The sequence below is a fragment of the Sorex araneus genome, chromosome X, assembly GCF_027595985.1.
Source record: "Sorex araneus isolate mSorAra2 chromosome X, mSorAra2.pri, whole genome shotgun sequence".
NCBI classification, from domain to species: domain Eukaryota; kingdom Metazoa; phylum Chordata; class Mammalia; order Eulipotyphla; family Soricidae; genus Sorex; species Sorex araneus.
Genome location: NC_073313.1, coordinates 202,314,422 through 202,335,121, shown reverse-complemented (window position 1 = coordinate 202,335,121; position 20,700 = coordinate 202,314,422). Strand labels below are relative to the sequence as shown.

The 20,700-nt window shown below is 41.3% G+C and overlaps 1 protein-coding gene across 1 annotated transcript in view; it reads left to right on the top strand.

Moving 5' to 3' along the window:
- Window positions 1–20,700, top strand: part of STK39 (serine/threonine kinase 39) — a 296,613-nt gene that overhangs the window by 115,779 nt on the left and 160,134 nt on the right. The window contains exons 9-10 of the mRNA XM_055122270.1: window positions 7,282–7,330; window positions 7,437–7,502. Coding sequence (XP_054978245.1) covers window positions 7,282–7,330; window positions 7,437–7,502 — 115 coding nt within the window. The remainder of the gene's footprint in view (window positions 1–7,281; window positions 7,331–7,436; window positions 7,503–20,700) is intronic.

Sequence of the window (20,700 nt, the reverse complement as noted above, 5' to 3'; positions counted from 1 at the left end):
GATTCTGATTATGTTGTGCAACACTTGTTTTCTTTGCCCTGTTATTTGGTGTCATCTCCAAACAGAAATTTTTGGCATCGTCAAGGGAACAGTATTGAGCCCCCATAGACTTGTCCAGTGAGAGAAGAACTATTCCACCCAGGCTCTACTGAAGTCCTTTGTAGTTCCTGAACTAGTTGAGATTCCACCTAGTGGTGGTGATTTGTATTGTCACAGAATTTTGCATTCAGAAAAGGATTCTATACAGCTGTTGGTATACTTAATGATTTATAGCATAGTTTTTAAGGAGAGTTGTAATTTGGGTTAACTAGATTATATTATTACGTGATATATTTATTAATCCATTGTTTATTGATAATCTTAAATATTTCAATATTTTATCCATTGCATAAGCTTAAATATCAGGTTACCATTGCCCCCCCTCCAAAAAAATACTTTAGAGAAGAGCCAGATGCCCTACAATTGAATTTTTACAGTCTTTCCCTAAGAGCACATTTTTAGTAACAGGATTATTGAGTAACAAAGTATGAATGGTTTAAAGACTTCTTACAGATATTTTCCTCTAACATAGTCTGTCCTCACTCACTACTTTGCATTTGCCCTTGCTAACAGAGTTCTCATGGTGCATAAACTTCCCCAAGTGGCACTTTTCTAGGGCGGTGTGGGGGGGGTGGAGGAGCCACATTTTCAATGCTCAGGGGCTACTTCCGGCTCCTGGTACATGTTCAGTGGATCAGCCCTATGGAAGCAAACCCAGGCCTCCCGAGTGTAAAGCATGTCCGCTGGCCCTTCAAACCATCTTCTTATTTACTTATTTACTTTTAAGAGTATTTCCTGCACGAGTCCTACCAGTCACTCGTCCAACAAAAAAGGAAAGACATGGTACTGGTGATGTGGCTTGGGTTCAAATCTGTGCCTTGCATGTGTGAAGTCTTGTGTTTGCCCTCTGGCAACACATATCCCACCTTTATTAAAACCTTGTGGCCTCCTGAGCATTGTGACTCTTGAGCACTGTGACTCTGAGCAACACAAGGCCTTGGCAGCTCACAGTGTGGCCTCCACAACCGTGAAAACACATGAAAAACTTGGGAGATAGTAACATGTGCAGGAGACTGAGTTTGATTCCCAGTACCACAAGTTCCCTGAGCACCAACTGGGTATAGCCTTGGTGATCCCCTCAGCACTGCTAGCTATGACCCCAACTTAAAAAACAAAACCTGGGGCTGGAGCGATAGCACAACGGGTAGGGCATTTGCCTTGCACGCAGCTGACCTGGGTTCGATTCCCAGCATCCCAAATGGTCCCCTGAGGACCGCCAGGGGTAATTCCTGAGTGCAGAAGCCAGGAGTGACCCCTGTGTATCGCCAGGTGTGACCCAAAAAGCAAAAACAAAACAAAAACAAAAACAAAACCCCATAAATTAAAAAATATGTACGTGGGGAAATTGGAGGAAAAATGATACCTGAAATGTGAGAATTGAAGTACACAGCAGTACTGTTGAGTCATTTAGTATGTAGGATGCAATTTTAAAATATAGATTTTATTTTGAGTTAAGCACATAAGTTGCTTTCTAATTTTAAAAGAAACCATGAGCATTTCCTGCCCTCTGTTCTTTATTTATGTTGTTTATGTCCTTTGTCCTCCATCTGAATATTTAATTGAATGCCCATTTCTCAGAGTAATGTATGCTTTATGATTATCTTCGGGATTTAGTCCCATTCGACAGACAGAAACCTAAGTTATGCATGCAATCTAAATCTACTTCATAAGATTGCTGTGAGGATGGGGGTGAGATGAAGCACTTCGGGCACCGGGGCTGGGATGCCTGAGAAAGTGGAGATGGTTATTCGTACATAGACCCGGTGGGGTTACTGCAGTGGTGTAGTCTCCCTACAGTATATTGCAGCTGTGTCCCTCAGAACACTTGCTGTCCACTGTATATTTAAAGCCTCACACACTCAATTCTGTCATGAATTTGTACTTTCTGTTTTTTTTTTTTTACAAGGACATCCTCTGCCACCCATCTTTATATCTTCATATCCACCTTGTGTAGTCTGTATTTACATTCTCAATAGCATTTTTGGAACAACTGGAAACAATCAAAGAGTTGCATTTTGTGGTATGATTTGGACTCACTGAAAAGAGTTGCGGAAACAAACAACATCAAGTGGGTTGAAGGGCAAAATTCTCCCTTTTTCCCTTTAGTAATTTATATTTCTTTTTCATTTTCTGTGTATAGATCATCTAGACCATCTACTTGTAATGACCTGAAAACTATTGACTGGTATTGCTGAGTTCCTTTTTAGTAACAAAGAGTAGAATTAATGGGATTAGTAGAAAACATTATAGGTGAACTATGACTAGGATAGATTTACTCTTTGTAAAGCTCTCAACCTGCTCTTTCTTAGCCTTTCTCTCAACCTTGGGAGGCTCATGGAGCTTTTCCTAGTAAAATGAGCTGGCTTTTTGGAGCTAGTCACCTTCATAAGTCTGTGTTCTACATCTGCTTAGATGGAGAGTTGTTTCATAGCTGAACATTTTGCTATTCCCTTTTAAAAATGAATCTTAATCTTATAGCTTCCATGTTCTTCTATAGCTGGCAAATAGAAGTCAACTAGCATTTTCTTTAAACCAAAAGGTGTTTTGGTTTATAATAGACAAATTCATTAGAAAGTAATAATAGCTTGAGTTATTTCTTTTGGGGAGAAGGGTAAGGAGAGGAATGCAGCCCTGCTTGAGGTCCATAAGCTGTTAGAAACAACAGTAATCATTATTCAAACTATTTAAACAGCATCATCTTCACCCTGAATTCTTTGAAAATTGTTTCAAGTCTCAATGGACTTTGGTTCATCCATATGCATGAACTGAACCGTTAAAGTGATTTTCTTCTAAGAATGTTGGAACTTGCAGACTACTACATTGTTTCTAAGGATTTAAAATTGAATAATCATTCAAAGCTGGCGCCGTTATTTTGGTTGCTGGTATCGCATATTAACAATTCTTGTAAAACAGTGTTTGTGTTTATTCAACATTGTTTTGCTTGATAATTTTGAGAGGCTATGTAATACATCCCTGGCTTTCCAAGCGCTTTCTTCTGAGTGCTCAGCTAAGAGGCAACAACATTGATGATTCCACTTTAACTCCCCCCTGGTGGTTGCTATGGAAGGAAACCAAAACAAATAAACAAGGCACACAAAAACTAAAGTCAGATGGGCAATGTGCACCTCAGCTTTTTCTCATACCTTCTCTCACTTTCTTCCCTCCCTCATTTTCCTCATTCTTTCCAGTTCCACTTTTCCATACTTTGTTTGGAAATACTTTGGCACAGTAGAATTCTACTCCAAAGCTTATGAACTTGAGCTAATTTGAGCACAAGAAAGGACCTGTTATTTTGCTCTGTGTAGAGAAAAACAGCCTATGATTGAATCTGAAAATTGAATCTTTACAAGAAGGACTTAATTAAGCACTTACTTCCTATGATAATGTGTTTTTATCTGAGTGGCTGAAGGTTGAGTGGTGAGCAGAAAGGAGTTTTCTCAGCAGCTTTCTCTCTCTCCCTTTACATTTTTGTTACCATAGAAATGACCTTGCTGGGCAAAGGGGATTGTTTTCCCAGCCCTATAGCTTAAGGTATGCCTGGCATTTCCCAGCCATCTCTCTGCATTGGTCCTTACTTGTCCTTGGAGAACAGAAGAAGTAGGGGTGGAGGGAAGAGGGAAACATTTGGCTTCTCATCTCAGTGCCTTTACTGTGCAGACTGCCCACACCACCGCTCCCCACCTCCCTTTTTTCTTTTATAAGTAAAACGAGTCTAATTTTTAATATTCAATCCTGATTGAACAGATGTTTGGAATTTGGGGATCACTTCCAGAGTTGGATTCTGTCTCCAAATGTAGCATCGCTTTGGTCCCAGTTTTGATTACAGAATAAAATTGAGTGAGGGCGATTTTCTGGTCTGTGCTGGGTATGGGCAAAGAGAAAATGAATAGCAAGGAGTCTCTATCACGGAGTGCTTCTGACCTGGCCGGGAGCACCAAGGAGCAGCTGGTGCAGAATCAAGTATAGAGAGATAGGCATGTAGTTGGAACGGGGTGCCATGGATTCAAGTCATAGCACCTGGGAGGAGTATCTCTGAAGAGTGGGGCCACTTAAATTTGGTTCTGAAGGGAAAAGCAAGGATGAACCCTTTGGATAGAGAAATGTTTGGAAATGAGTGAAATCAGTTTGGGCTCTACTGTGAAAGAGCTAGAAAGAGTGGGAATGGGGTGATTGTTGGTGTTCAAGACTCCATTCATCTTGCTTCTGGGGAACAACAGGCTAGAGGAATCTGGTGCTCTCAGGTCACTGACATTCATTAGGATGGGGAGGAACTGGGTACTCAGGAGTCTTTGAGGTGATGAGTTGGGAAGAGACAGAAACAGGCAGGCAGGAAATCCTGATAGAATAGAAGGAGGTGAGAAGAGTTTCACACAGTGGTCTTGAATTTCTTATTCATCACAATGTTCTTAGGTTTCCTTTTCCCTTTAAAAACTAAATCTAGGCCTTAGATATGGTTATGAGGCAGAGCACATGCTTATTATACATATGAGGCTCTAGGCTTGATCACTGGCACCACAAAAACAACACTAAACGTCCTAGGTCTAGATTATTTGGTGTTTCTCTTGTTTAAGAAAAACACATTAAAAAAAATGTTATGAGGTACTAAACATGCAAGTTGGACTTTATAAGTTTCTCTCTTACCAGGGCTTATTCAATATTTTCCACTCAAGATTTCTTTTAAGAAATGCGGCATGGAAAGCACCTATGATTTTTTCTGTGGCTGGTTTGAATTAATTTTTTTGTCATTATCCTTTCAGCAACCTTTTTGCTGTTGTCATATTTTTTGCAACCCTCACATCTAGTTATGTGACCCTTATGTTGGGGTCTCAACTCAGATCACGAAGCTAGGATACCTCTATGTTCTCTCCTTAGCCCTTTTCCTTCTGCCTAAACACAATTCAGTGTTTTAAAGTTCTGAGGACTCCCCAAGAATTGACTGCACGCTCCTAGCGTATCTGCAAGTATTTACGGTATTCAGTATTTGTGGTCTTTGTGAATGCTGTGGTTGCTACATATGCCTGACAGGTAGTAGATGATCAATAAATACTGACTGAAAGAAGGACAGGATGAGCTAGGAATAGCTGGAGGCCAGAAATATTGTGGATCACCTGCAAGAGTGTACATTAAAATAGCAAGCACACTGAATAGTGTAAAATAGTCCTCTCATTTTGAGTTTGAGTATCTGATTAACAAAGTACTATTCTAAGACTTTGAATCAGCTGACCTAGGGCGATGGCACACAAGATGTAAAATGTGGCTCACCTGTGTTTTGAGACACACTATTTACTCAAGAAGTTAGCAATTAGCAACTGTTTATTGCAGTGGATTATGGCAATTCAGGGGTTCTTTGTCAGACATTTGTGTAAGCAGGCGTTTGTAGGGAGTATCCTATTGGAACAAAAGAGAAAAAAAAGCAGTAATAGTTTACATAGAAAATTTCATTGCACACAAATACAATTTACAGCCCCTGTATATTTACACAGTTTTCACACTGACTGACCATTTATTAACCATTCTTAATTCCTTTACATAGTTGAGTTTGGTTTCTGAAGACATTTTAGTGCAGCTTCCTGGTTCCAAAGCAGTGTTTGCAGAGTGTGAGAACTTCTTATAAAGGTATACCCTTTCACAAGACACTATTACTTACCCCTTTGGTAACTCAAAGACTCAGAGAATATTTGAAGGTATTTAGTACTGCTTCCTTTTCTCTTCCCAGTTATTTCCATCTGACAGGTCTGAAACATATAGAGAGGGAAAAAAAAAATAGTACAGTGTTCACTTATAAACTACCACCTAGTTTCAACAATGATTAACACTTGCTGTTTATGCTCTATCTGTATTTAATTTCCTAAACAAATAGACTAACTACTTTCACAAAGACATAGCCACAAAACTTTTTCACACCTAAGAAAGCAAATAGGAGTTTCCCAAGATTGATGAGTATCTTGCGTATTTACCTCTATTTTCAAATGTCTCTTGTAGTTCTTCCCCCTTATCCCTCTGAAAGACAGAAAAAAGGCCAGGATCACATGTTGCATTTGGTTGTGTTTCTTTAAACTTATTTTATTCTGGAACCTTCTCTTTGTGTCTTGCTTTCTCCTTCTCTGTGATGCTGACTCTTTTAAGAAATCAGGCCTGTTGCCTTGCTGACTTTCCTTTACTCTAGACTTTTGTAATTCTTTCTGAGTGAATTTTTTCTCCCCCTAAGGAGCTGTTGATGGAGAAAGCTATTCTTTATAGGGGAAGGCTTGTTAATCAACATATAAGGAATGATAAAAGTAGAAAGTCAGTATTCCTCTGCCTCCCATGAATTATTTTAGGCAAAGATACTGAATTATTTGGTGAGAAGTTCTGGGGAACAGGATTTTCATACAGTGCCCAGCTGTTTACCCTGTCATAATATCAACTGAAGCAGGGAGAATATGCTTTATAATGGAGAGTCTAGAATGTGGGACCAGGTTAAACTTAGCGTCACTTCTGGTGGGGTAACTTAATGTGCTCCTCTGATGAGCTGTTAAAGCAACAGCTAAGCAGTGTTCATCCCCTAGTTAAGCTTTTACATCTGATTTTATAATACAGAAACCAGGAGTTTAAATGACACCAGGAGGATCCAGTCAGACCAAGCCATGCTGCTTTTAAATGAATTTGCATTTTTTTTTGCTCATGATCACACTTCCCTCCTCCTCCAAACAATACTCCATGTCCACTTGAGACAGGGTTCCTGGGTGGGCAGGCTGAGTTTGTCCACAGGATGTCTGGATCCGCCACTCTAGGGAATCAGCATGTTGTCAACTATAGTTTCTTTGAGAGGAAAGAAATTTTGCAGTTTGTATATGACTTTTTAATAACTATAAGGAATTTAGCTTACAGGCATGTATGTCTGCCACCTCTTTAGAAACACTGAATTTATTTAGCAAAGTGTAAGGCTGAGGATGGAAAATTGATCAGGTCTCAGATATTTAACTTGGTGAAGTACGTGTTCTGCAGTAGAGGTGGTTTGGAAAGAACTGGAGAACATTGGCATGGTTTTATGTGGTGCCAGTTTACGATTAATTTAGTTGCCTGTTTTGCAGTTCCTAAAACTGGTCTTCCAGAAATACTCTAGGATTAAGTTGTTTCATCAAGGCAGTGTATTTATTGAGTGGTCATTGTTTCAACTCTAATTTATTATTGATCTTTCAGGCCCACAGCAGCAGAACTTTTAAAATGCAAATTCTTCCAGAAAGCCAAGGTAACATGCTTAAAATAAACCCAAGTAAATCTGCCATTTTGAAATCACTATGAATTTCTGTGTTACCCTATTTGATGTTAAACTACTGGGAATATTTGTTTTGCAGAACAGAGAGTACCTGATTGAGAAGCTGCTTACCAGAACACCAGACATAGCACAAAGAGCCAAAAAGGTAAGGGCCATTAGTCTTTCTGGTTGGGAGCAGCCCCATCTCCACCCTTACCCCCACCCCTCACCCCACACCCCTGGAAACGAAGCTCATAGAAAAATAGCAAAAAGATTTCCACACACTTGGGATGCTGTTCAGAGGTTATCTGATGAGTGATTTCTCAGAGAAATGTGTTGTGCTTTGCATCAGGCTTATCTCAGCTTGATGCTATGAGTTTGGGTGTGAAAACATTGTGAAACTCAAGTGATTTCATTTCTCCATTTATTAGCTTTGCTTTAAAAAAGGCCAGAGGGGAGGGGATTGTGATGAGGCTCTGATACTGAAAAAGTGAAATATCCTTGCAGTATATATTTTCCCTTTGGATTTTACAGGAGAATTTTATTTTTGAAGCAGTTTGAAGAGACAGAGTAAAAATAAAGTGTGTTTCTAGTGGCTGTTTGGAATCTGAGGAATACGGGTTTTTCTTCATAAAAACACATAGGCCCTTTGTAGTCTTTCTTATGTTAACTAAATTATATTCATGATTAGCTAGAGAACTTTCCATTTCAGCTTTAGATTTGTAAAACGGTGTGTATGTGTGAGTGTCCTTATGTCTATGTTTTTTATGTAGAGTTTTATCTATAATTACAGATTTCATTGCAGTATGAAATAACACAATTTGACCTTTGGCTTGGCTTAGTTTGGTTCTGAAATTGTACTCGTATTTTAGAATTAAAAATATTTATATAGTTACAGATTTAGAGAGGGAGGTCATCCCTTGTCTTTATTTTACTATTAATGGTTATAGGGAGAGCTGCTATAAAACCTGAGATGGCCGATTTGTAACTAAAGTTGACAAACAACTGTGAATCAGAGGGTGGTGGCCCCGTGGTCTCGCACATGCTTATCATGTGTGAGTGAGGCTCTGGGTTCCATCTCTGGCACTGCCAAAAAGGGGGAAAAAAGGCAGAAATTTTGCTTCATCATTCCTAAGTATAAGTAGCTTTGTCATTTTCTAGACATTGCCTTTTTAAAGTGTTCTGTTTAGAAATATTTAGCTGCTTCTTTAGGATTTCTTTAAATAGATTTTTTTTAAAAATGAGATGCTTTGTTAATGCTTTATAAGTTTTTAAGAGAGATTTTTTTTTTTTAAATAGGGGCCTCCCCAGCTGTGTTGAGGGGAAGGAGGGAGCTCTGAGCTGTTTCCAGCAATCACTGGCCAGTGGTGTGGGCCTTGTGGTTTAATGGCTCGGGCTAGTGATGTGGCACTGCTTTAGCCTGGTGTTGTCAGGCATTGAGCTGGGGACCTCATGCTCCTATGCATGTGCACCACCTCTTCTAGCAGTTCCCCTGGGCCTGTCTTGAGACACAATTTAAAATAGCCTTCAAGAAATGGCCCTGCAGTCTCCTCTCAGATGAGCAGAATTGTGTGGCGTGGATGGGTTCTTGGGCCTGCGCCTGGGCTAAGACTGGGGGCTTTTTGAGCAGAGCCTTGAGCAGAGGTGAGTCTCTTGAATGCTTCTGGTGGAAAGGGAAAACTCGGCAGAAGGTTCGTGAGAGTTGCCCATCCCAAGGGCAGTGCCAGGATGCTCCAGCATCTGTTGAGACAATAGGAACAGGGAGTGCCGACCGATTTGAAGACTTCCTATTTGAGGTCAGAAGAGGAGGCTGCAGAGATCTCCCAGGGTTGTGGGAGATCAGCATGGAGTTTTTTGACCAGATAGTCAGACTACTTAAAACTGATAGAAAGTCCTTGACTTGAGGGGCTGGAGCAATAGTACAGTGGGTTGGGCACTTGCCTCGCATGTGGCAGACCCAGGTTCAATCCCTAGCACCCCATGTGGTCCTCTGAGTCCACCTTTAGGATGATCCCTGAGGGCAGAGTAAACTTGTAAGTATTCAGCACTGCTAGGTGTGGTCCAAAAAAGGGGGGGCAGGGTGGGGATATAAACCAAAATAACAAAATCCCTTAACTTGTTTGGCATGGGGTGGTGTAGAGGGGTGCTCCCCCACCCTCCGCTTTATCTCAAAGTTCCTGTATAATCTCATGTGGTAGCAATTCCCTAAGAGCTAAGAGGGGATTTTCCAGGCCTCCTTGCTCTCTGGAGCTCTTAGCCTCACACCTCTGGCTCCTTGTTAAGTGATTGGTGAGCCTCTCAAGTGTGGTGTTCCAGAAGGTTCACCTTCTCACCCAAACCTAATCTTTCTGTGCTGTTTTTCTTTCTGACTCACCCCACCTCAAACACTGTGGTTATTTTTATAGTCGAGCACTGCTTCCTCCCTCTTCCCCATTTATTCAAGCTCCAAGCCCTCTTCACATTCCCCTCTGCAATGTTGCTCGGAACATTTGTCTCCTATTTGCAGCAGGGCCATTGCAGTAGGTTTCTAACCCCCATTCTTTTCTAGTCCTTCTTAAACATGAGTGAAAAATTATGCACTGATCATGCCACTTAATTGCTCAGAAGTGGATTCTAAAATTAAACAAAAATAACACAAGAGCAAATATACTGTGTGTGTGGAGGGGAGGGGGTGTTTTCTATCAAATAAAAGCTCCGTAGACCTGAATTCATGGCACCACTTTAGTATCTCACCTTCTAGGCGATAAATTCCAGCTAAAAGCTTGTTATGTGATACACTTTTCTTTGAGATGCCTATCAAATTAAGAATATGAACAGTCTGTTCAGGCTGGGACCTTCTTTTTTTCCTTTTATACCCCCATCTTGGTTCTTTTTTCTTTTAAGAACATAGTTAGGGGCCAGAGAGATAATGCAGTAAGCAGGGTGCTTGCCTTGCTTGCGGGTGACCTGGTTTGATCCACAGCAATCCATATGGTCCCCTGAGCACTGTCAGCAGTGATCCCAGATCCCAGAGCCAAGAATGAGCACTGAGCATAGCCGGGCATGCCCCCTCAAAATAAGGATCAACATGCTTAAAATTATCTGCTCCCCAAATTCCACATACATGATCCTAAGCAAGGAATAGCGAGTTTGATTTCCAGTCATGTCTCTTGCCATTTAGTTGCTCTTTGACTTTCAACTTTAAATCCCAGTTCTTGATTTGTACCTATAAATGAACAGTGGCAGCACATTTCAGAGTACACAAAAGAGTAAAGGAAGAATAGAACACAGTCCTTTTGACATCTTCCAGGAAAAAGAAGTGGCCCATTGTAATGTTACTGTGCTCCTGAGCTTCATTCACTTGGCTACTGTCCTGTGGTGATTGCTACTTTCAGGTGCATCCTGGTTACTGGCCACACTCCACTCCTTGCCTGTTGATTCTGTGGCAACTGCAGCAAGTGGAACCATGGCACCCATCAAAGTGTGTCTTGCTCAGCATGAGTGTCCATAGATGCTCACTTTCAGAATGAACACATTGGGTTCCAGGGAAGACCACCTGCAGCTCTCATTCTCTTTACCTATCTGTTCCAGGATTCATTTTCCATTTTTTTTTTTTGGCGGGGGCGGGGGAGATAAAAAAAACTTTGTGTGCGTAGGTGACCATTTATATTGCCAGGGATCGAACACGGGCTTTCTGCATGCATTCCCTTTTGTTTTCTCTTTCCTTTTGGGTGCTGTAGTTTGCACTGGAGGCATTGAGTGGCCATTGTGTTCGATCTATAGTCTACATTTGGTTTGAGGCGAGGTGTGGGGGGAAGAGGGTGGAGATGCTGGGAGAGATAGTGGGACCATTGGTGGTGGAGAGTGGGCACTGGTGGACGGATGGGTACTCCATCATTGTATGACTGAAACGCAAGCATGAAAGTTTGTAAATCTGTAACTGTACCCCACGATGATTCACTAATGAAAAATAAAAAACCCAACAACCCCAACTTCCTCATGCAGTATTGGCCTCTAGGAAGCAGTGTTATTTCAGTCACTATGTGCATTAAAAAATATTTGTTATGGTTTGTCTTCATTTACCTTCTTAATGGTGCTCAAATCATGTTAAAGTGACATGTTAGTTAATTTTTTATTCTTGAGCTTGTTTTTATTTATGTTGGCTCCACTGCTCACTTTCCTCTTGACTGTTGGGCCTCCTGGTTGATTGTGCCCTGGTTTCCCTATATAGATTTGTTTCTCAGTGGCTACTGGGTGATACAGACTCTTTGATCTTTGCCTCCTTAGTTTGTGTTTAAAATGCAGTCCAGCCATTGATCTATGAGGGTTTGTATGACAACAACATTCTGTGGTTCTGGGCTCAGGCCCTGGACACTTAGCCAACCATGTTCATGTAAATTTGTTGTTCTAAACAAAATTCTCTTTGATTTTTTTTTTCTCTTATGATAACCAGGATATTTTTTAATATGTATTTTTCTTTTTGAGGGGATAGGCTTTGTGGACTTCCAATCAGTGCTCAGGGGACCAGGCCCAGTGGAGGGGCCTACTGGTTCAGTTCTCAGGCCCAGTTATGCAATGCTGTGTGGGCCCTTCAAGGAGCTATGAGAGACTTGGCATTCCTGAACCACAAGCTACTCTATTTATTGCAGCCGAGAGTATCCTAATAGTGACTGAGAAGAGCGGAGAGCTTGTCGCTTACCCTTGTGCTTGAGAAGACTCGATAAGAGTGCTTTCTTCTCACGTGACTTTCTCAGGATTGATTTCCAGCCATCTCTTTGAGAGCCAGGCCATCAGTGGAAAAGGGCATAAATCATTCTGTTAAAATTGAAAGCAAATGCGTAGGGCTGTGTGCCTTTTAAGGTCAGCGTTGGCTGGTGACTAAACTTAAGGTTAGTGATAGAAAACCACTTGGATACTCATATACTCATTCATATACTCTCTCTTTCTTTCTTTCTTTCTTTCTTTCTTTCTTTCTTTCTTTCTTTCTTTCTTTCTTTCTTTCTTTCTTTTCTTTTTTTTTTTTTTTTTTTTGCTTTTTGGGTCACACCTGGCGATGCACAGGGGTTACTCCTGGCTCTGCATTCAGGAATTACTCCTGGCGGTACCCAGGGTACCATATGGGATGCTGGGAATCAAACCCGGGTCGGCTGCGTGCAAGGCAAACGTTCTACCCACTGTGCTATTGCTCCAGCCCCTCATTCATATACTTTCTATGGGTAAAACCCTTGTTGGCAGAAAAGGGGCATAGTGTCTCTAGCTAAACTGATGTCTAAATGCCAAGTGCACAGCCAGAAACATATTGGTCAGAAGTGGATAGAGACATTTAATATACAGTTCTTTTAAATTAAGTTTTTATTGCGGTGACCTGTGTTTCCAGGGGAAGTAGAATGACTGGGGGATGTTTACTTGGATTCTATGAGTAAAAAGGGAAGTCAGAAATGGTTCATGAATTAGAAAAGTTTGAAATGGTTTGTCATTATTTGGAGGGAGGATGGGATTTAGTATCACTGTTATATTTGGGTGGAGCCATTGTAAACTGGAGAGTGTAAATGGTCTGTGTAAGCCCCAGATTTTGTTCAGTGAAGCTGTACGATTGGTTTCCTATGGAGGACCCACATCTTATTGGTTCTTTTTGGTCCTCCTGTGTACTCAGGAATCCATGGGCAGAAATAGTATAAGCCACATTATTTTAATACTTGGTATGTATGAATGTATCCTGTTTTTACTTTTTATTTTAAAATAATTTCAGACTTTGAAAAAGATTCCAAAAATAGTATAAAAATGTCTATATATTTTTTCCTCTCTCCTTTTGTTTTAAAAAAATTTAGGATAAGTTGCAGACACTTTGTATCTTTTATCCTTAAATGTTCTTCAATATGTGTGTCCTAAAAAATAGACATTCTCTCACATAACAATAACACAATTTTTAAAAAATGAGAGCTAATGTTGATATATTATTAGTACTTGACCTTCAATCATAATTCAAATTGTGTCATGTTTTTTATAGGATCCAATCGAGAATCATTTATTTCATGTATTCTGTCTCCTTTAGTCTCATATTTTTTTCAGTGAAGCACAGTAGAGTTGTTGTTGTTGGTTTTTTTTTTTTTTTGACTGTTTGGTTTTTAAGAAATTTACTCTGAGAAGTGAGGGAAGAGAAAGGGAAAGATACTTGTTCAAGAGAACCTGGGCTGCTCCACAGTAGCAGGACCCTCTGTGAAACTTTCAGTGAGTCCAGACGGTTCTTTCAGAGACTGGCCCTCATTTTGCATTTGTGTTGGTATTACTCCCGTTTTTCAGTCAGCACGTTTTGACAGGATTTCGTAGAAGTGGGGTATGAGGAAGCCCATGATGTTAGTTTATTTCCTTACTAGTGATGTTAACTTTGATCACAAGCTTAAAATGAGCCCTGCCATGCTTCTTCATTAAAAACACAATTACTTCTCAGCAGGAGGGTCTCATTAACATCACATTTGTTATATTAAATGTTAAAAGGTAAAGTGAATGTACTTACTCTACTGGGTGATTAGTCTTTTTAAAAAAAAAAACAATGAAACATATATGCTTTATGTTATTTGGGATGTGTTTTGTCTACGGGAGATAAGGTTTTCCTCTGATTTCTAAATGAGCTTATAGAGGAGGAACACTTTGCTAAAATGTGATGTTCGAATGTAGGTAGGAAGTGGGAATAATGTTTCTGTTGGGGAGCAGCAGTAGCAGTATCTGTGCGCTTCACTGGGTGAGGGGTCTGCTTTCTCTGAGCCTGGACTCTGCATCAGCACCAGGGAGGCACAGGAGAGGTCAGGATGTTGCTGTGGGATGAGAGATGTGCTGTCTGGGGCAGTGTTTGCACACCAAAGGGTGCATATTTGACAGTAGCTGCTTTGACCATCGTGTACAGTAGAGGCATGATTTGTTGTGGTTCCACCAGGGGAGCATTTTAGAAGTACGGAGTGAAAATAGGATGTAACGAACAAGCCTTCTGCCAGGAAAATGGGATGGGTGATGAAGTTTCTTTCTCTGTTCTGTTGCTTTGGGATAGAATGGAGAAAGGGACCATAGAAGCCTACAGAAAAGGAGGCAAGAGAGTTATTTCATTGCTGTTGCCTGCTCACTTGCCCATTTTATTTTTCGGCCCCACCAAAGAACAGCAGGCAGGAATCAGGCTTGCCTTCACTGCCACAATCTCTCTTTAGAGTGAGAAGTGTGGTATGTTTGGTATAAAACTCTTGAGAAGCACACACACACACACAGAGCTTTAAGACCACACTTTTTTTTTTTTTGCTTTTTGGGGTCACACCTGGCGATGCACAGGGGTTACTCCTGGCTCTGCACTCAGGAATTACTCCTGGCGGTACTCAGGGGACCATATGGGATGCTGGGAATTGAACCCGGGTTGGCCGCGTGCAAGGCAAATGCCCTATCTGTTGTACTATCTCTCTAGTCCCAAAACCACGCTTTTTGTTTCTACATCTATACAGATGTGCCTGAAGATAGATAGTGATGGTATTCTAATCACACTTTACAGAGGAAAATGTGAGAGCTGAAATGACTCGTCCAAAGTCACCTAGTTAATAAATGGGGATTCTGATTTCTGGTTCTGTGCTGTTTCCACAAAGTTAAATCCCCAAACAAAGAAGCAAAGGAATAAGACATTAAGGGATTATAGATTAAGAGAGCAGGAGGGGCTGAATACCCTATATATGAAGAACCGGGGGCAGGTCTCTCTCAGAGTGATTCCTTTGCTATGTCTCTTTCCCCCTCTCTCTCATACACACAAACACACACACACACACACACAGAGCCTACATATGCTTTTATATGTCTTATAGGAGGAATCTGAGAATGTTTCCAGGGATCTGACTTGTACGGAGGGAGTAAGGGGGAAAAGGCTTTGGAGCTTCAGAAGGGAAGAGAGGTTAGATGGCCTAGTGAGAGTTTGATGGCAACAACCATCCACAATTGCTAAATTGGTCAGAAGCTTCACTCCACATTCATAAAATAGGGCAGGTAATAGTGGCTACATCCTGAAGCGATAACACAGCGGGTAAGACGTTTGCCTTGCACACAGCTGACCTGGGTTTGATTCCTCCATCCCTCTTGGAGAGCCGGGCAAACTACTGAGAGTATCCCGCCTGCACGGCAGAGCCTGGCAAGCGACCTGTGGTATATTCGATATGCCAAAAACAGTAACAACAAGTCTCACAATAGAGACATTACTGGTGCCCACTTGAGCAAATTGATGAACAATGGGACAACAGTGCTACAGTGCCATAGTGGCTATTTCTGTCTTTGAGGAATTAATAAGTTAAGCATAGGAAGTGTGCATGCACGGAGCAATAAATGACACTGGTATTTTCACAGTTACTGGGGTTTTTATTATTTTTCGTAATCACACATTTTGCTTTAATGTTAAAGTTTTTCTATTCAAAAAATTCAGTGAGTTAGTTGTATTATTTAAGAGTATTATGTTTTCGATCGGATGGTTATATTAGTGCCAAAGTGCAAATATATTGGTGTACAAAGTACCACACCACACCACCCTCCAAGTTCCCACGACCCTCCAGCAATGTCCCTATGTCACTCTATCCCAGTCATTACTCTCTCCCATAATTGCAGTTTTGGTGTTCTATCATCATCATTATTTCTATAACATTTTTTATTGATGCTGCTGCTACTGCTGTTCATTCGCTGCTGTTGCAGTCACTAACGGACTCCCGGGGGCAGGCAGATAAATAAAGGGACTCAGTCCAGCTGGTGGAACTCCTTTTCAGAGAGGAACATAGTGCAAGAAGCATCCCATGACATATAAAACTCAACAAATGACAGGAGTTAATGCTTTGGCATATGCACATAGATGACGTGCTTCAGGGAAAGTTATAGAACTGATAGACTGGGAGATGTGGGAAATGAGACAGAAACACTCATCCTTAGCTTGTACCTTCATGCTCCTCCATCCTGCTCACATGGTCTGCAGTTACTGCAGTTACTGTAGCCTCAGTTACTCAATGAAAGTCTCGAGTTAACAGTACAGATGATAATTAAGGCATATCAGAAAGCTAGAAATGCTTTGAAATACAAGTACAAAAAGCCACCAGGACAGGAAATCCCTTCCTAGTCCAGGATCCTTCAGTTCACCTAACTGGACATTGAGACCTAAAGATACTCTCCTTTCTCTCTTTCTTAGTTGATAAAGGGGAAAAATACTTTTAAGCTTGTGCAATATTGCTGTCCTAGAATCTTACAATTGGTTTTTAAGTATTGGACCGCATAGGCTGTCAAGAAACTTGGGAAGAAGAATTTAAGACTTTATTGGTGTTTTGTTGCAAGTCTCCCCAGCAGAAAGCAGCAGTAAGGTTTCATTCTTTGGGGTTGGAGAGTGGGAACTGGACAGAGGCTTTTGGCTTTATTAAGGGCCTCTGACATGGAACTGCAGGATCAAAGGGATGTTAGGTCCCTACAGAACTCTGAGTATTGGCACCTGAGTCATCAGGGGTTTGAAGAGTCATAGCTTAAGTATATTTCACCATTACCACTTTTACGTTAGATGACATTTTCAAGTAACAAAGGCATCACATATTTTAATTTTACTTGGTGTCTGTCAAAAGCAAAATTCTGTTTTGAAGAGAGGATTGGCAAGCTTCCATTACATCAAGGTCAAATTAATATAGTCTGGAGGAGATTGGCAGGCTTTATTCGGAAAGTTCTTTTGTTCCTGCACTTCTCTTAGGGTTGAGTAAACAGAGGAAAGAGGGAGTCCAAATATGTGATAGTTTTCAAAGGAGGAGCCATCCTCTGCTCTTCTCAGCACATCTCTGCTGAATCTAGCATGGAATATGCCCAGTGTCTGAGTGGGGGGCAAGGGTGCATGTTCTCTTACTGCTTTATGTGTCTTTTCTCTTCCTCTTCTTTTGTTTCGAGGAGGTATAGGGGTGTGTGCCTGTGTGTGTGTGTGTGTGTGTGTGTGTGTGTGGTATGGTTACATGTGTCTGAAGTGGTGTGAGACCACTCCTAAGATATACATGTGTTATAAATACATTCACCTAAACAAAACAAAATGTCAATATAACAGCAGCTCTCTAACCTTGAATTCACACAGACACCATGTATCTTATAAAATGTGCTTTCTCATCACTCTTCTGAAATTTTGTCAGAAAGAAAACTAACCATGCATATGCTAATAGAACTGATTAAGAATTTCCTGTTTTCAAAGGAAGGAGGAAAACTGGTGGATTAGTGAGGATGCTTTTTTTTTTTCTTCTGTTTTATTTATTTATTTAAAAATTTGCTTTTTTGGGTCACACCCAGCGATGATAGGGGTTACTCCTGGCTCTGCACTCAGGAATTACTCCTGGTGGTACTCAAGGGACCATATGGGATGCTGAGATTTGAACCCAGGTCGGCCATGTGAAGGCAAACACCCTACTCTCTGTGCTATCACTCCAGCCCCTTTTCTTCTACTTTAGAGTTGAGTTGGACAGAATGGTTAAAGTTATTGGTTTACTTGGATCTAAAACTGGAACATTTCCTTCCCCCCACTCATAAAAGTTCATTGTTACTTTTATAAGCTCTTTTTTTCCCTTTACAAAAACTATCATTTTATTTTATTTTTATTGGTTTTTACATAAAATTTGTTAGAAAAATTTAATTTACCTTTAATTATATAATAGGGACAATTACTTCTTTGTCTCTCAAATCATATTTAGGAAACATTTTTGCAACTTTATGTGAAAAGCTATATTTTTGATAGCTCCCTAGTAAGGCACCTTTCTTTTTCTTTAATTGAAGCACCTTAAGATACAGTTTCAAAACCGTTAATGATTGGGTTTCAGTCATACAATATTTCAATACCTGTCCCTTCATCAATATACATTTTCCACCACCAGAGTCCCCATTTTCCTTCCCACCACCACCATTACCCCTAAAAGTGCCTCTGTGACAGGCACTTTTCTTCTCTCTTTCTCTTAAAATGTACTTTTCTTTCAGTAGAACTCACTTGGCCTGAAACATGTTTTTGGTCACTAGGGGGCGCTATCAGAATGGTTCATTGACTCCAAGAATTTGTGGCCAGGAATTGCTTACTAGTTGGTGCAGAAAAATCTTGCAGTCATAGTTTTCTTCCTTTTTGCTTCAGGCCAGCTGTAAGGAGCTTGACTAGTATTTGTGCTGGGAGGAAATTGGGAGGTAAGGGTAGCCGAAAGAGTAAGGGGTGGAGGAATTGCCTCACATTGCTTTCAATTCAATTGGCGACTAAAGTTTAAAAATGCACCTTTTCTGAGTTCTTTCCAGTGGCATTTGATGTAGGGAGGAAAGGGTCCACTTGTGATTTGGTAACTCCTGGCAGCCATATTTAGGGGGGAATGCCTCTATTTCCAGGTGCTGTATCCTTTCAAGATAACAGTGGCTTCAGAGAGCTTGCTAACTTTTTAAAGATTCTGACCATCTACTTTTGGAAATGTAAAACTAGTATCATGCAGTAGGAAAATCTGGAGACACGTATCGCTTGTCCAGCGGTAGTTTGTGGAGAGCAGATAGTTTTCCTGCCGCCAGAAAGGCGTGGGCAATGATGGTGGCATTTGTTCACATCCGCTGAGATGGCAGGGACCTGTGCATTCAGGAGCAGCAAGGGCTTCATTTCTGCCTGTCAGAGAGATGCTCCCTTCCCCCAGAGTTCATTTTCTGCCTTCCCGAAACCGAGTGCAGGCGGGTCCCTGGCTGCTTGCTCTGCAGGAGCACCACAAATAATCCGGGGGTGGGCATGGGGTGAGGGCTGCTGATTGCTGTGAAGTCTCTTCCTTTCCTTTCCCAGCTCACTCCCATGCTTGCAGCCCACTTCTTTAAAAAAAAAAAAAAAAAAAAAAAAGGAGATGAAACATGAAAACTGGAAGGGGATTTGGTAAGAGTTGCAAGTTCTTGCCACTTATGTAATGGGGTCCCCGGCACCAACAGGGTAAGGAGCACAGCAGGGTTCCGCCACCCATGTTTGGGCTGCCTCTTCAGCTTCCCCTAACCTGGATCACTCACCTCTCCACTCCTGACTTCGCAATGACCTGGTGGACTCTCATCTGCCGTCACTGTCCTGCAGGCCCACTGGTTGTCCATGAAGGTCCTCTGCTTGGACGGACTCTTCCTGAGCTCGAAGCTTTCCAAGCTCAGCACGGCCTGTCTGGAATGTTCTTCCCGTCATCGTTGCCTCACTGTCAGTTCTCTGGATTAGTTGTGCAGTTGTGTTCCTTGGGCATAATTACTTGTTGGCCTTAGCTTCCTTGGCAGTTCCATTCTCACCCGTTACCGTCCTGCCCTGACTGCAGTTCTCTGGCCGCAGCAGCGGTGTCATATCTTGTCCCTGTGACCCGAGTACTGGCCGAGCACCACAGCCCATCATATGCATTTCAGAACTTGCAATTCAGCACGCAGGACAGCAAAGCTACAGTGCTGGCCTGCTCAGGATTTCAGAGCAGAGTGTGAGCAGAGATGAGGTGCACCTGTTTAGAGTTCTGGGGTAGGCAGGTGAGATCTTTTCCAGGCAGTGCTCATACACTAGTCTAGGACTCAGTTTAGCCGACCTTAGGTCTAAAATTCTTTGTAGCCACAAGCTTGCTTAAGCATCTTGGGTAAACCAACTCATTCAATTCACTTTCCCACCTTATTAGAAAGAGCTGAATGGTTGGATTTATAAAATATATATTAATTGAACCACTGTGAGATAGAGCATCACAAAATTGTTCATGATTGTGTTTCAGTCATACAATGTTCCAATATCCATCCCTCCACCAGTGTAATTTTGTAGCACTAGTGTCCCCAGTTTCCCTCCCACCCCTTCAAGCCACCCCCCACCCCCATCTCTTCTCTCTCTCTTTCTCTTTCTCTCTCTCATTTTAGGCACTGTGACTTGCAATACAGATGCTGGAAGGTTATCATGTATACCCCTTTACCTGCTTTCAACACTTCGTTCTTGTCCAGAGTGATCATTTGACAACTAGAATTGTCATATGGGTCCTCCTCTATCTTAACTACCAACCATCTCCCACACCATTGACCATGAATGGTTGGATTTTATAGTTAGGTTCTGGCAGTTGTCTTATCCAGATTTATGTGACAGTGAAAATTGAGTCTCTCCACTCAGCATATTCTATGTTATCCTTTATTTGCCCCAATCCAGGAAGTATATGATGTTCTCTTATTACCCAAATTCTCCTTTAATTAGGAACACACTCCAGAGTCTTAGTTAATAGTGTATATGTATGTTTTGGATGGTTCAGTGTGAATCTTGGGGCCACAACTGGCTGTGCTCAGGGCTTACTCCTGGCTCTGTGCTCAGAGGAACAATTGTGCTGCTGGAATTAAACTTGGATTGGCCATAAACTTGGATTGGCCAGTGCTTG